Source organism: Pezoporus flaviventris, unplaced genomic scaffold, assembly GCF_033815535.1.
Source record: "Pezoporus flaviventris isolate CSIRO_AGI_PZ_B2104156 unplaced genomic scaffold, CSIRO_AGI_Pfla_v1 ptg000013l, whole genome shotgun sequence".
Taxonomy (NCBI): Eukaryota; Metazoa; Chordata; class Aves; order Psittaciformes; family Psittacidae; genus Pezoporus; species Pezoporus flaviventris.
In genome coordinates, this window is record NW_026892561.1 from 22,507,295 (window position 1) to 22,522,737 (window position 15,443).

General features: G+C 43.2%; 1 protein-coding gene and 2 long non-coding RNA genes across 3 annotated transcripts in view; 1 reads left to right on the top strand and 2 right to left on the bottom strand.

Moving 5' to 3' along the window:
• Window positions 1-4,886, bottom strand: part of LOC133268191 (uncharacterized) — a 35,467-nt gene extending 30,581 nt beyond the window's left edge. Inside the window, exon 1 of the long non-coding RNA XR_009742982.1 lies at window positions 4,772-4,886. This is a non-coding gene — a long non-coding RNA (uncharacterized LOC133268191). The remainder of the gene's footprint in view (window positions 1-4,771) is intronic.
• A 604-nt stretch (window positions 4,887-5,490) lies between these two features.
• Window positions 5,491-12,291, top strand: LOC133268687 (uncharacterized). The gene is made up of 2 exons (XR_009743140.1): window positions 5,491-5,762; window positions 12,084-12,291. It is a non-coding gene; the product is annotated as an uncharacterized LOC133268687 (long non-coding RNA).
• Window positions 12,274-15,443, bottom strand: part of IL1RAP (interleukin 1 receptor accessory protein) — a 51,640-nt gene continuing 48,470 nt past the window's right edge. The window contains exon 11 of the mRNA XM_061452145.1: window positions 12,274-13,537. Within this exon, the coding sequence (XP_061308129.1) occupies window positions 12,813-13,537 (725 nt within the window). The 3' untranslated portion in view covers window positions 12,274-12,812. The remainder of the gene's footprint in view (window positions 13,538-15,443) is intronic.

Genomic DNA, 15,443 nt, shown 5'->3' on the forward strand with positions numbered 1-15,443 from the left:
TTTAAAGGAAAACTGAAGCCTATAAATAGTCTTGAGCATCTGTGCAAAGATTAACAAAGAATGTTCCAGGCAGGCTGGAAGCCACTCGTTCACACCACTGAGTAGAATGAGTAAAAACCACAACACACAAAACAAACAAACAAAAATCCATCCCAACTGACTTGTGAAAAAGGTGAGACTGCATTAAAGGGCTTGCTCAGTTACTGATTTCAAAACCTATTTTATTTGGATATTCCAATGCCTACAACTGCATCTAAGAACTCAGTCTTAATTAGGATTTTCTTCAAATCGGTGTCATTACCTGGGATATTGTTGGTAGGGAGAGACAAGTTTGGCTCCGATTGTTAGATCACCTATACTTTCTGCAGAAGGATTTGGAAGAAACTGGGGAAGACATGAAGTTTGTAGCTATGTCTGAAACCGCTCTCTGGTTGCCAGCTCCATATCCATGCTGGATATCGAGTGTTTATTAGCAGCTGCTTTTTTTTTAAGGATGCTCCTTTTCTGTGGTTTTCTACACAAAATTCACTTTCAGAAATTGTTTCCTGCTGGGCTTTTCTCGGCTACAGCTCTCCAAACTCTGCTGGGCCATGTCTGTACTGGGCTCTTCCATGGATTCAGCGACTTGATGAAGAGCAGCAGATGATTAGGAGTGGTCTTACGTGATTTCTAACTTTATGACACCACGAATAACCATTACTCGCAGTGCGTGCATCGCAAAAGACTGGTTGCTGTATAAATTTTGTGCTTTTGTCTAAGAGCTCCTGGCCCCAGCAGCCACTAGAGATAGCATCCAGCAGTGTGAGACAGAGGCAGTTTGGCTTGAGCATGGCCCTGCTCTTGCTAGGTTAGTTTTAAAGACAGGTAGATACAACCATAAGGTATCTGCAAGACATGGGCTGCTCTTATATGGGCAAACTCCATTTACCTGCATTCACTGTCAATTACAGTGCATATGGATTTCTATCCACACTTGGCTTTACTATCCCAAGGACTGTAAACTAATGTAGACAATCCTTCCAAAATCAGATAAGCTAAAACTATGATTTTGAGGATTTTTAAAACATTTTCTTGTTTTTTTTTACCCTTTAGAGACATAGAAGCGGCTGTTCCATAACCAAGTGTTCAATGTCTTGCTTCTGATAATAACCAAGTGTTACTACTAGGCAGACCCAGCTATGCAGGGCTGCAGTGTAGGCTTGGTCACAGCTGGGGCAGCATGAGGCTACTTTGGCTCTTTGGTGGGAGTTCCACAAATGCTGCTGTCCTCAGCCTGGAGGACCCAGATAACACAGAGACAGGTTTGGCTGAGCACTGCTGTAATCTGCCCAAGGCAGATCTAACAGTACTAAAATTAGCAAATGTATAACAGGGCACAAGCTTCTTTCAGAGCTGTCCATCTGCACCCAAGTGCTGCTGATTAAGTCCCACAGTCCCATGAAGATTCTTCCAAGAGCAGGTGTTACCAGCATGTATATCCCACCTGATTCTCCATTCCTGAAGGTTTCTTTGTCCTTTTTTTTTTATAAGGAGTCCTGAGGAAGCAGCACTTTGGTTTGGCCATCCACAAGAAGGGAGGTGGAAGTGCAAGACGACAAAGAGGAACCGGCTGTGACAAAAGGTGTTACCAACATCTCAACATCTTAATGGGGAAAAGAAGCAAACAAGGAAAAAAAAAAAACCTTCAAAAAACCAAACATACAAACAAACAAAAATTAAAAAAAAAAAAGAAAGCAAACAAAAACATACACACAAAAACCCCACAAACAAACAAAAAAAAGCCCACAAGAAAAACCCCCAAAACCAAACATACCCACGATGACAAAGCTAAAGTACTCAAAATGAATATTTTTCACAAACAAGTAAATTCTAATAAGCAATTAAGATGGCTATCTGTATTAAGGGAATAGGTTACTCTGAAAGATCATAGTGGAAGAATGATTTACAGAAACATCCAGACTTAAAAAAAACATGTATTCCAGCTGTCAAGGGCTACTGCAATTCCCCTTAGAGTGTTCAAAGAATTAGCTGAACTAAATCTCTGAACCATTAGTGATTGCATTCCAGGAAGCGAAGACGACAGCAGAGTCTTAAAGGAGTGAAAAAGGACACAGTATCTTAAGAAGAGGGCAGAGAGATGCTCTGGGGACTAGCCTTTCCAGAAGCCAGGACATGCAAGGTATTACTGAGTATCCAGTCATTAGTACCAAACGTAATGAAATGATAAGGACCTGCCGCCAGGGATTTAATGAAAACAAGGATGTCAAACCAATCTGAATTCTTGGAGAAGGCAAGTAGCCTGATGAAGAAGGGGAAACCCATGTGCGCAATCCTAGCTTGAGATCAGTAAGGCTTTCAATGCTTTTCCCCCCTTCTGCCATCTCATAAGCAAACTGAGGAATTATGTTCTAACCACCACTGACTCATGAGCACTGGTACTGAGCATCTGGGAAGGGAAGTGCTAATATTCCTGCCATTCCTGTAGCACATTTGCATCCCACCAGTGTCATTACATTGAGAGCATCTTCTGCTTTCTTACCTGCATAAGCTCACTTCTTATGTCCTTGCCATAATAGGCAAAGCTGGAAACTTCAGTACAGACCTTTAAAGATCAGCACCCATGAGGCCGCTGAAGACCATAAATGTACTCAGAAGAGCTATATGAAGGTGGAGATGGTCCAGAACAAAAGGCTGGACCTCCCTTGCACTGAATTTTGAATAATTTTTTTCTTATAGATTTTTATAGACTCTCCATACCTTACTAGCTTGAGCCAAACACCATCTAGGTTAGATGTGACCTCTAGCAGTGAAGTGCATTTGTGATCCAAATCTGATTTCTGTGCCCAGCATCAGAGGAGGAGCAAGTCTCCTTCCCCTTCCACAGATTATTGCAGTGCTTTCTACAACATACAGATAAATAATTCTAACCTTGAGCTAAATTCCAGCTACGAATATGTGCTTTGCCTACCCCCAGCTTTCTGGGAGAAAAGTATCATGTCTTGGAGTAGTGCAATGTTTTCTGATCCTCTCTACTAGATTCCCCTCTGAATTGGGAGGCATGAGAAAGCAGCTTGGCAGAGCCTGCTTGGTGAGTTTTGACACCTAAATTGAATGTCCAGGCCCCAGATTCCTTGGTTTTGATTAAAAAGTCAGTAGGATTGCCTCTTGGTAACTTGTGGGCTGTAAAACTGGATGTGTGCTCCTCCAGATAAGGGCTTTTTTGTGTGACATTGTGTAACGGCTGCCACAGGGTTGATGTGGGCCAGGCCATAAATAACTTCTGCATAAATATTTTTAGCAAATACTTTTCACTCTTGAGATACACTGGACAGCTTGAAGTGTATGCATCTGCATGTGAAGTAGGTGGGGGAAGCTAGAAGAGCTCCCATCCTGAGCACAGAGTAAATATCACAGCACTCTTGAGATGCACATTAACACAATAGGAGCCGACGCCTCTATGCAGGAGCATCCAGGGCAAGCAAAACATCTCAAAAGAGCTGCCTTATTGAGATGGCAGTGTGTGTCATCCTGTGGCAGAGATGTGAATGAACCCAGTGCCCATGAGAGGTGAATGCCATCTCTCTGTACTCCAAGCAGGACAATCCACAGCCAAGCCGAATGCTGCCATACTACCTAAAGGGCCCCTACCAGCCATCTACTGATCTTCCTGGCATGTGCTTGATGCAGAGAGAAGTGCAAACTGCTGGTTGCATTTCCTATGAGGATAACCTGCCTTTTAGGCTGCACCTGAAGGGCACTGTGACTCCATCTACAGAAAACACCACTAGTCTCTGTAGATGATTGTCCAGCCTTGGAAACACAGCAAGAGTTAACAGGGATGCACAGTTGCTAGAAGGTTCCAACTAAAAGGGAAAAAAAGCCACAGAACCTTCACCCTCGTATATGAGGTCATCTATTGGAAGCCCAAGCATCTCTGAAAATACAGATCGGGACAAAATAGCCTACTCACATTGCTTACCTCCACCTTGCCCTCCTACACACACGCTCTCTACAGGCACTCCAGAAAGGTGTGATCCACTCCCGGTTTGTGAATCAGAGAGCTACAGCTGATTCCACACTGGGAAAGGTACAAACTGGTTATGGATGTCACATATTTATCATTACTGATTATCCAACTACTTCTACACAGAGCAAGTCATGAAAACAGTTTCAGGCATTTGTAAGATTCTGTGTTCATCTCTTCAAAACCAAATGGGCCAGCAGAGAAGCAGTGAACACTCAGGGAAAAAGAAAAAAAAAATAAAAGGAAAAAATATATAGCGTGGTTTGAAAAAGACTGAGATTGTTCAGAATAGCCTGCGCATTGCAACAGCTGGTCTAGGGGAGCTTCATATAAAAAGCCAACTTCACAAAAACATGGAAAGGGAGAACAAACATTAGAGACTACTGAGCTCACTAGTCAAAACATCCATTTGGCACATAACAGGACATGAAGATACACAGGAGAGAGCAGTCTCGTCTAGCCAGCTTTGCAAGTACTGGGAATCTGGATCCCAAAACCTAAAGGAGCTAATTTTGAACAGAGCAGAGAAGCAGCAACACATTTCCTTACAGTTTTTCCATAGAGACAATGCAAACCCTATATTTCAACTAAGCAGACTAAGCCTAATAGCAGCAAAATTTGGCTCTCTGCTCTGTAATGAAATCTCTATGTAACCAGAGGCAATTATCTAGAGTAAGGCATCTGGAAGCACTCAGATGCCCACTTCTCATTCTATTTCTTGAAGGAAGACAATAAGTCATACTTTACCATAGCAACCCACAGGAAAACTGATTTCTGGTGGCCTTCAACTTCTACTTCCAAAGCAAACATATGGTGATACCCTTCAAACAACCCTGCATCTCAATAATTTCTTTGAAGGCTTGCTTGCCTAGCTATATACCTCAGACACAGCTGATGTAATTATAAGCATTGCCTGATTAGTGACCCTTAAGGCAATTGCTTGAGGCAACAAAGGAGTTGCTTCAGGTGGGACTTACTGCAAGGTTTCTACCTACCTCCTGTTCACAATGCTACTCAATTATTTGGTGCTTTCTAACTTTCAGAAGTGAAGGAAAATTTTAGTGTAACTATTCTAGTATTAATCCTGTCTCTTCTGCTTTTGCAACCAGGGATGAGAGGTAGGAAGAGTTTCTGACTACCCCTAGTTAGGGGGAGGGAGGTTACAGTACCTGGTATTTAAAAAGAAAGGCCGAACACCAACCTGAGAGGAGAGAAATGAATATCAAGCAATGCAGTAGTTGCTCCAGTTGAGTGATAAAGGTGGCAGCAGCTAATGGTGAATGCTTCTAAGGTGTCAGCCAGGGAGCTGTGAATTCTCAACAATAGTCCTTGCTTTTGGACAAGTTTCTCTCTTATGTTAGTGTTTCTTAAAAGCATTGGCTAAAAAGAGAAAAAAAGGGTCTTTAGCCTGTGAAATGAGTGGCCACAGTTTCACTTTGTAGTACTATAATGGAGAGCTTCTATTTGCCTGCCAAGTACTGTATTCATCATGCCCTCAAGAAAAGTTAACTCTGTCATAAAATTCAATTGAAAATGCCAGGATGAATACTTTTTTTTATTGTAATCATGTCATCTATTTTCTCTGCCACATTTTTCCTTGTTCCATCTCCTTTCATAACATCACCTACTAGAGACTAAATATAAACTACCCACCAAACTGAAACAGTTGGTGACAAGAAGTGACACCCTGCAGGCTGCTCGGATCTAGATGCTCCAGCATTAATCTGGTAACTGGCAGGTGGGCATTTGTACACAGATTTGGACCATGCTTGTTGATGAAGCCACTGCTCAAAAGCATCTGTTGTGTTGACCCCTTCACTGTATGCAGGGCCAAACTGGGGAGACTTAGTATACCTTCAGGAGGTTTGCTGTCATGCTATGTATGGCATCCAGGATGATACAAAATAAGCATAGAGCCTCATTAGAGCAAAAGGTGTCTTCTGATATCTGTGTAGCACCTGGCACACACTTCCTTACCTGTGAAGATGGAAAGGAAGAATATGCTGGAAGTAGAGTTGTCCAGATACTGTCATGGCAGAGGGGTATAAGGACAGGAGGTAAGCTGCTGTATTTTTCAGTGACAGAAAGCAAGCAAGCAAGCAAGCAGGTAGGCTGGAGTACAGCTGGATGGTGAGCTCCAATCACCTGCTAAGTCTGTCTCCCGGTAATAAACAGGTGTGCAGAGCAGCTGGAAATACCTGGTTGCTGCTTGTGTGCATGACAATACACAGATACAGGCCAGCAAGAAAGAGGTGTATTTAAATTAGAAATTAGGATAGGAAGCTAAATCATCTTGATCTAGTTTACCTTGGGTCATTCATGTAAGAGGAATTGCAAGCAGTTGAGCCACACTGGGCAAAGCATTAAGTTTGAAGTAAGCTCTGGGCATCTTCCCAATGACATTTGTGTGTAAGAGTGAGAGGGAGCATGGGGGAGAGGTCTGGCTTACTGATAAGAGCAAAGCAAAACAGAAGTGCAAGGTGTCCCCAGGGAAAAGGTAATTTAGCCTAGTTACTTGGGTCTATTTCTATACATCCAAAAAAAAAGCTATAATAAATACTTAAAATTACGGTGATATGAATGGATTCTGCTGACATTATTGGCATTTATTAAACTATATCCTTAAGGACCTCAAGGGGGAAGGAAGCATGAAGTCAAGCAAGCAGAAAGGTAGCACCCAGTATTAATAGAGCAGCCCTATATGAGCTCTGATGGTTATTTGAGGAGCTGGGTGGTAACTAGATGTTAATATAACCCAGATGTCTTCATTTTTCCCTATTCAGGTCCAGCTTTGTGCCCAAATGATAGGCAAAAGCATTTACAGTTCTTTGGGTGAACTAGAACTCTGGCAGGATTGTGCTGGTGGAGTGGATGAAACCATTCAAAACAGATGTGGATATGAGGGGACAATAGGCAAATATTTGGTTTTGTGAGGTTTGGGATTTTCAGTTTTTGTTTTATGTGTGCCAGTCTGAAGGGTATAATGACTGAGTCTGAAATACTGTCTGACTCCATCAGGATGTTATATGCAGGTAAATGAACATGTGCCAGTGAGGCTGACACTGAATGGGAGCAAGCAGCTGCTCTCTTGCGCACCGCGAGTAGAGCAGATGCTTTCAAGGCAAAGATGTGAAACAAAATAATAGATGTTACTCTTGCCTGCCTCCAGAAAGGGGCATGCAATTAAAAAGGAAGCATGAATGGAGCAGAAATTTCTTTAACTGGCAACAGTGTGCATCAAAAGAGCATGAGAAAAGCAGAAGGCGGGGATTACTGTCTTCAGAGACATCTCCATTTGTGTTGGCAACATATAGGAGGAAAGAGGTAGTAAGGCATTATCCACAGCCAAGTTCTGGGTCCTGATACACAAACATGAGTGAGATTTGAGTTGCTGATGCGATCTGATATGCAAACATGTTGATTTTTTCCAGCTAGCTGTAAGAATACAGTTGGAGGCTTTTCAATTGCTAGAGGGCTGGTTGTGAAGCTCATGGTATCACTGACCTAATTCTTTAATAAATCTTAGAGGACTGGGAAACTGTAAATACTGAAAACTGAGAGTGCTGGGCTAATATGCAGAAACAGGCAAGCTTGATAACCAATTCAGATCTGATGGTGTGTTTAAAATGAAAGCTGCTTTTCAAAGGAAAACACTGTTTTCATTTAAGTTTAAATGTTTTAGAAGGGATTAGTCTTAACAAAGCATGCTGTAAGCAAAACAGAAGTGAAATACCAACATGTTTTTAACACTCTTGGCATAGCACATTTTTAGCTTTGTTTAAAAAAATTTTCAAAACATGTTTGAGTAAGTTATAGAAAATAGAAGCTAAAATGAGAATCAAACATTTTTCATTTGCTGTGGATATAGATTGCCAAGAAAATTTCATGGAAAATTCTGATGTCATCTTGTGCTCTTTGTGTTCTGTTTGATGAGAAGAGAGGAGAAAAAAACAAACAAAAAACCAAAACAAAATAGTGTGATTTCTTTTGAATGGGAAACTAAGGTTCTTTCTGCATCTGTATGTGTTACTGCAGGCTCATTTTCAGATGGGTCAATATGGAATTGCCTACATGTAGAACTTCAAAGTGCCAGTATAATTAATCGGTAGCCAGTCAACTTGATAGCTTGATGGGAGCAGATATTCCCAAATGACATTTTTCCATCAATAATAACTCTGGGTATTTAGATGTAGTAGAGTTTTGTAAGCACTCCATTGTGCACATCAGCAGCAAAGTTTTGGTTCTTCATTCATTAACCTGTAGATCTCAAAAGATGAGAACATGTCATTGAACATGTTTCTAGTGGGAGTCAGTGTCTTCATGGCTGATCTAGAGATAAATAAAACATCATTAGCTAACAACCGTGGCAGATGGCACAAAGATTGTCTGTTATCGCTATTTCCCGCTTCACCAAGCGTGCAACGTGATCTGGATTGCCTGATGAACTGGCCCCAAGCAGATACACTGCAGTGTAACAATATATTCGTCTCTAAGATTATGCCAGCAGAGTGCTGGGAGGCACCACAGCCATAGCACCTCCTTGGAAACGTGTTGGAATGGATGAGCAATGAAGTCTGGTTTCCCACTGAGGTGTGGTGGCATAAAGGAAAAAGTCAGTGGGAAGCAGTCAATAACCATGGGTCAGGGACTTCCCCTCCTTGTGCAGCCCAGGCAACAGGAGACATCTCTGGCACCCGTGGTCTGAAAATGACAGCAAAGGAAAAGAACCTTTTGGAAAACTTGAGAACAATCCTATCACAGGCAATGAATTGCCACATTAAAATACGTGAGAAGACTCTTTCCTGTAGCAGAGAAAGGTAGAACAAGAGCTCTGTTCGGAAGCAAAAGCCAGGCAAAAAAACAATCAGGCATGATATTAAGGATGAGGCTGATTATTCACTTGAACAAATAGTGATGAGTGGGAAACCACTTTGATGTTTCCAAGCCAAATAACTTTGTGGCAGATATGTTTTAGTAAGGTAAAAATCATTAGCCTAATTACAGGCAGATCAGTGTAAATGTTGTGTTGCCTGATGTCTGGCCATTACCGTGTCTGCTATTATGAAGAATTAAAGTCATATTACTCTAGAAACCATTCTGCAACATTTATATATCTCATTAACACCTTTGCAAAAGGGGCCTAAGTGATGCAGTTATTATGTTGTTTTAAAGCTGCAGCGTCTCCCTGGACTGATCAGTAACGGTATATAACATGAACAAGAATCCAGCCTTGCCTCTTTCACATGGATTTGAGTAGGCAGCTATGGGATCATTCACTGATGTTTCTCCTTACTCCTGCCGCAGTGGGTTAGCTCATGCATTTCCAGAACAGCAACACATTTTACTAGATGCCAGCTGAAGCCAAGTGGTGGTGAGCAGGCTTACGTCCCCCAGGCTGCAGCTCTGTGCTGTAGGTGTACCCTCTTGCGTACCCTTGCCTGTTTGACGTGGGTATCTGGGTAATACTCTTACACTGAGTCTGTCACGCTGGGCAGACACTATCCTAACTGGGCAGACACTATCCTAGCGGTGTTGCCTCCCTTCACAGGTATTATGCTGAATTGATCATGGGAGAAATAAATAAATAAATAAATAGATGTGGATCTAGGATTAAAGGTCTGAAACATTTTTCCCTATTTCTGGAATCTGTTGGTTTCTTCACAATCTTGTCATTATTTGGGAAAATGTATGTTATAAATACTCTTCAATCAGATGCTCTAAAATCAGCATCTAGTGTAATAGGGGAAAATAAAGATCTTGTTGATGTTAGGAAGAAAATTTTATTAAGTTCTTGCAGGTTAGTGATTCGTCCAACATTTAAGATGTGAGGAGCAGCCCATTATTAGCATGTCCAGTGGAACTTCCTAGGGAGACACCTCCTGGGTACCAGAGCTTTGCAGTCACTGAGGCAAAGAGAGGTCGATGTTGAGATGGACTAACTTGCCTGTGTTCCCTAACTGTTCAGTGTCTTCATTACACCACCAGCCTTTCACGGATTAAAACCATCTAGGTGACAGTGGAAATATTGCACAAATTGCTGTGCACATTATGACCTGCTTGTCTTGTACATGCCTTAAGCAGAATATACAAAGTTGCATGGGTATTTAGGGTATATTAGGGTAGAGTAGAATTTCTCCATATATACTATCTCTGCTCCCCTCTGAACAGTTCTCTAGAGAGGTATGGGTGGGGTGAAGGGGATTATAATATTGTTCTGACTGTTAACTTTGGAGATGATTGCATTTTTATTTATACAACTGACAAATACATGTATACCAGAGAAGAAAGCAGTAACTACAGTCCATCTCCACCAGCTAGTGTCAGATGAGACATGAACAAGTTGTAACTGATTTTCAGAGAACAGAATTCAAGTCTCTGAAGAGTTTGTTCTGGTCTTAAAGCAGGAGCTCATGCTGGCATTCGTAGATATTTCTAAGCAACATGCTTAGGATGAGAGACAAATAAAACGGAAGGTTTCTCATGTTTGGTCTGTGTGTTCTTGCTGCAACATCCCACCCAGTATGGTGTGCCTTTGGGCTCTGGGACATTGGCCTCAGGGGGCAAAGTCTCTGCACACACTGAAATCCACCATGTCTCAGTATTTGTTACAAGAGCAACCAAAGCTCTGGGTCCATCTGGTGTCTAGGAAAGGGGTAGTAAAATTGTACTAGCTATATTGAAGCAACAGGAGAAGCAAAGGTCCTTGCCAGTTTACATTTGCTCTTTCATGAAGAGATGACAGTTTGTGCCAAAAGGCTGGATTTGCGCATTCTGTATATCTGTTAGAAGCTCCAGCTGTTGCTTCCTGCATCTTTGGTTTGCTGTAGTTGACTGAGACAACAACACAGTCAAAGAAGGGCAAAGTCTGTAAATAAAAGCTGTTTAAATGCCAACAAATAACACATATGCTGACTCTGGAGGATGGCTGATTGCAAAGTATTTGTATTTTGTAGCTTGTGTTTTCAGCTCTACCAGAATGAGTATCGTGCCATGTCTAGTTGTAAGCAACAGGAACCATTTAACCGTTTAATGGTATTTATATTACTTCTCACAAAGCGTTCTACAATTCATCAGTTTACTTCCCAAATATCTCATTTCTGCTTCTCTTTGATCACTGAGACTGGCCACATACGGGCAAAATTTTCCTGAGCAATTTACAATCTGTCTGCTTGCGATTATGGAGAAATTCACTCCTGGAGAGTTCTCTGGAGTATAAATTTCTAATTCCTATGACATGGGGGGGGGGGGGTGGGGGTGGGGGGTGTTTACCCTTGTTTTATCTATATCAACCCAACAGTAGTGGTTTTGGTTCCTGTTTTCTTGGTCTGTTGCAGCATAGGAGAGCCATCAGCTGTACTTGATCTGAGAAGGTTCAAGAAAGTCTGGGCAATCCTAGGGAAGAGGGGCTGTTGTGGGAAGGAAAGCAATGTGTGAGTTATAACTGGGCTTCAGCAATATTAAAATGAGCAAGATGTCCAGCAGATTCACTTGGGCTGCACCTAAGGACATCAGATAAGGGTGTGTCCTGGAGGCCACAGACCTTGTACCCCAGGGCTCAGTTCATATTTCCAAGGCAGAAGTAAAATAATTACTTGCCAGCCTGAGAGGCAACAACTAGACTGAACAGAGTGGTGAAGGAGACCCTTTTTTTTGTCTCAGGAAAACAAATGCAGTGTACTGCCCTGTTTGGCATGTCTGAGCATCAATAAAGGCAAGTGGCTGACTCCCAGGATTAGCTCCCTTCCTTGGTGGGGAGAGAAGTCATTGTACAAAGCAGAATGAAGCAATGAAGTTTTCATTGCGGGTGAAGAGTGGCAAACACTGCAGACAGCCATCTCAATGGGCTGATGAAACAGCAGCCCCAGGGAGACTCTTCAAAGACTCTTTCTGGTTTTTAATGAAGTGTAGTTGAGTTTTGACCCCCTCAGCTTCAGCCCCTCAGGTTTTCTGTGAGCATTTGAGGTCTTGTTCCTATCCCTGAGCTCACTGACTACTTGGAGAATTTTTAAAATCCTATTTCCCTAGGTTTGTAATGGTTTTCTTTCTTGCTGCTTGAAAGGTCATGCAACTGACAGAACAAATTCATCATATGGTGAAGCTGGGAGAGGGACCGAGCCCAGGAGCCCACTGCAAGCACTGGGAACAGGAGGGGACCTCGGCCAGCTTGGGCAAACCACCTCCCCAGGCACTGCCTGATGAATATGGTTCCAACATTTACCAGTTCTGATGGTACTTGTAACAACAACAAGTTAAAGAAATCAGTTTTATTTAGAGAGAAGGGACTTGTCTTTAAACTTTTGACTAAGTTGTTTTAAACAACAGCGGATAACACACCATACTGCACAGTGCACTCCTGCCTTCATTAGCACAGTTTTATCCTTTGCAAAATGCAGGCTTGCACTCCCTTCTCCAGAGGTTACTTCCAGGAGCACAGCTTCTTTCACCTCCTCCTTTCTGACCCCTGATCTGGAGACCTGCCCTCCCACAGCTGACCCCAGCAGCAGTCCTGAGGCAAACACAACCACAGCTGGGAAAAGCAGTGCCAGAGAAACACATTTTCAGCTCCACTTTACAATTTAAATAAAGGAGAGGGACCTAGGCAGGCAGCCCGCAGCCACTGCTCTGTGTGGCTGCAGGTCCCTGGCTCAGATCACCAGCACTGGTGATATTGCTGCAGTCCTCATGCTGACATTGGTGGTGAAAAACACCATGTCATAAAATAATCTTAGCTGAGGCTGCAGTGAGTTCTTTTTGCTGCCCAGAACCTGCTGTGCCATCAGCCACTTGGCTAAAGTACATAGAAGTCATTGTTGTTTGACAGGTCACTGTAATGGCATAGGGCAAGACCAGGAGCCTGTGCTGATGGGGGGTCAGGTCGACTTCTGCCCTGAACCCCCTGTGCTGTGGGTCTGCCTGAACCCGACTTGCAGAGTTGAGTGTCCCACCTGTGCTCAGCCACAGCCCGATGCTTGCGCTTGAGTCTGCTGCCACCATTGCAATAGGTCCCACAACACCGGCACATCAAGAAGTGCTTGGCTCCATGTCTGGCCTTTGACTTGGGGGCTGTGGCTGTCCCTCCGGGAGCAAGAGTCACTGCTGTGGCACCCCGTGGGTTAGGCTGCCCTTTCAACCGGCTCCTTTTCCTCTGTATGGGGTCCAGGCTGATGTCCGACTGGGAGGAGCAGCTCTCATTCCAGCCGGTGCCGGCATTCAAGCTGCGCAGAGGCAGGGCAAGCCGTAATGCCTTCCAGAACTGGGAGCCAGATCGCTTGGACTTCTCTCCCTTCCAGGTGACAAAGGAGACGGACTCCTTCAGCTGGAGGATACTGGGGTGGGTGCACTGCAGTGGCCTGTATTCCACCACGATAAGCTTGGTGGCGATGGCATTCTGGCACATGATGCCCAGCTTGAACTCCAAAAGGCTGATGCTCTTCTCTGTCAAGTAATCGGGACTCAGGACCACGATCATCCTTCGGCTCCTCTGGATGAAGTCAAACACAGCTTCAGTGGTATCTAAAAGTGCAAGGGCAGAGGAATTGGGGTGCACAAGGGGGAAGGAGCAGGGAGAGAAAAGCTGAAGGAAAGTTTTTGTGGCATGCTTGCACAGATTCCCCCCTTCCCACAGAGGGGAAACCTGGCACAAGTCCAGTGACTTTCAACTCGTCCATGATCCTGCTGTCAGGAGCAATAAGCAGCATTTTTGCTTTGCAATGTGTTTTTGAGAAGGCTGCAGTGGTAAATAAGAAGCAAGGATGGTAGAATATGCCAAGACATACTCTTGACTTCTGCCGTGCACAGCATCACTCCTGACCAGGGAAGTGCAGGCATTTGATAAAGGGCAGGTCTTGTTCGGGAACCACCCGCCCACAGCTCTAGCAGCCCTTTGCATGGGGGGAAGCAAGTGAAGCAATCTAGTCATCATGCCAGTTTGCACTGCTGAGTCCCACCACTCTCCCTCTCGTGCTCTCTCATCTAGAAATGGAAGCCTCCAAGCTTACAAAGCAAAAGTCAGCTGTAAGTCTCTCCACCAGTTCCCCTAGCCATCATGGGGGGTGAAAATACCATCCTTCAAAAGCATGTCTTGGGATTAATTGCAGTTTGTAAAGCTCAGCAAGATGCTTAGTTGAAATGGTGCCAGGCAAGGGCAGCATCTCTTTTATTATGAATGTTGAAAAGCAGAAAACCTGAAGGATGACCTTGGACTTCTATCTATGGCTTGAGCTGCAGTGAGCATATTGAAGATGTTACAGCTAATGGATGAACACTGGAAAGGATGTGAATTAATAGGGTTGTGGGGCTCAGCAAATTAACTCAAGCTAATTAACAGAACTGTAAGAGCTTAAAAAACGCACCTACTTACTGAATGCTGGTGCCTACTAAGATGGAGGGGACCTGAGGACAAGGTGGTTCAAGCAAGACAGGGATCATCAGAATAAGAGCTCTTGCACACTCAGAGAGAAAAACCTCTCTGTAGAATGTCTTGCAAAAAGCTGTCCTGGGGAGAAGGGCTACCTGCTGCTTCCATTGCCTTTCACACTAAAAGCTAAAGCCTTGATTCCTCAATCTGGAGACTCATTTCCTTCCCTGCCAATGAAACACTGCTCTTTTGTATCAGTGAAAAATACTGCTCCCTTTCTACAATGGCAACGCCTCTTATTATTCCAGCACTTGACTGCCTTTTTCCTCATCTCACAGCAGAATGTGCACTGTGTTGCGGCTAGATGCATCTTATTTTAATATTATAAAGAGCAATATATTTTTTTTTTAAAAGGCATGTGACTAGCTGTAAAACTCACTGTCACTAGATTATTTGGGGATCAAGAACTTGGGATAGGAAAAATGACTGTACAGTAATATCCCCGGAGATGGATGGTGAGTGGCAGTGGAATAGAGCAAGTAAGGCACTGTTTGGCTCTTTAACATAATACTGGAAATTAAATCAAACTATTTGGAGCATTTTATCTTGTACACAAGACTTGGGCATATTTCCCCCACCACACGCATGAAAACACTGATTCATTGAAGCCAAAAGTAGAAGATAAAGTCAGTTCTGTCAGAATTGTCACTTAACATCGTGAATCATTCTTACCACTCTGCTTCAAAGGCACAAAGAATTGGCAGCAATCTCCTAATCTACTGAGTCCAGACCTCATTCAAAACTTTCTATAACTGGCTGAGATCTATTTTGAAATCAGCCAAGCTTCAACATTTTTTGAAAGAAAAAGGTTTTTCCTGGTTTGAAAGGTTCCTTTTTGAAACTGGAATCACAGAAATCACAGTGCAACGTAGTCAGGAGCAGCCCCTGGGAAGTCACCTATTGTACCTGCCTGCACAAAAAGCACAAGTTCAATTAATGCAAATGATCCCAACACTGCTGAAATGAAATGTTTTGATTGAGCTGACAGTGACAGTTTTCTTT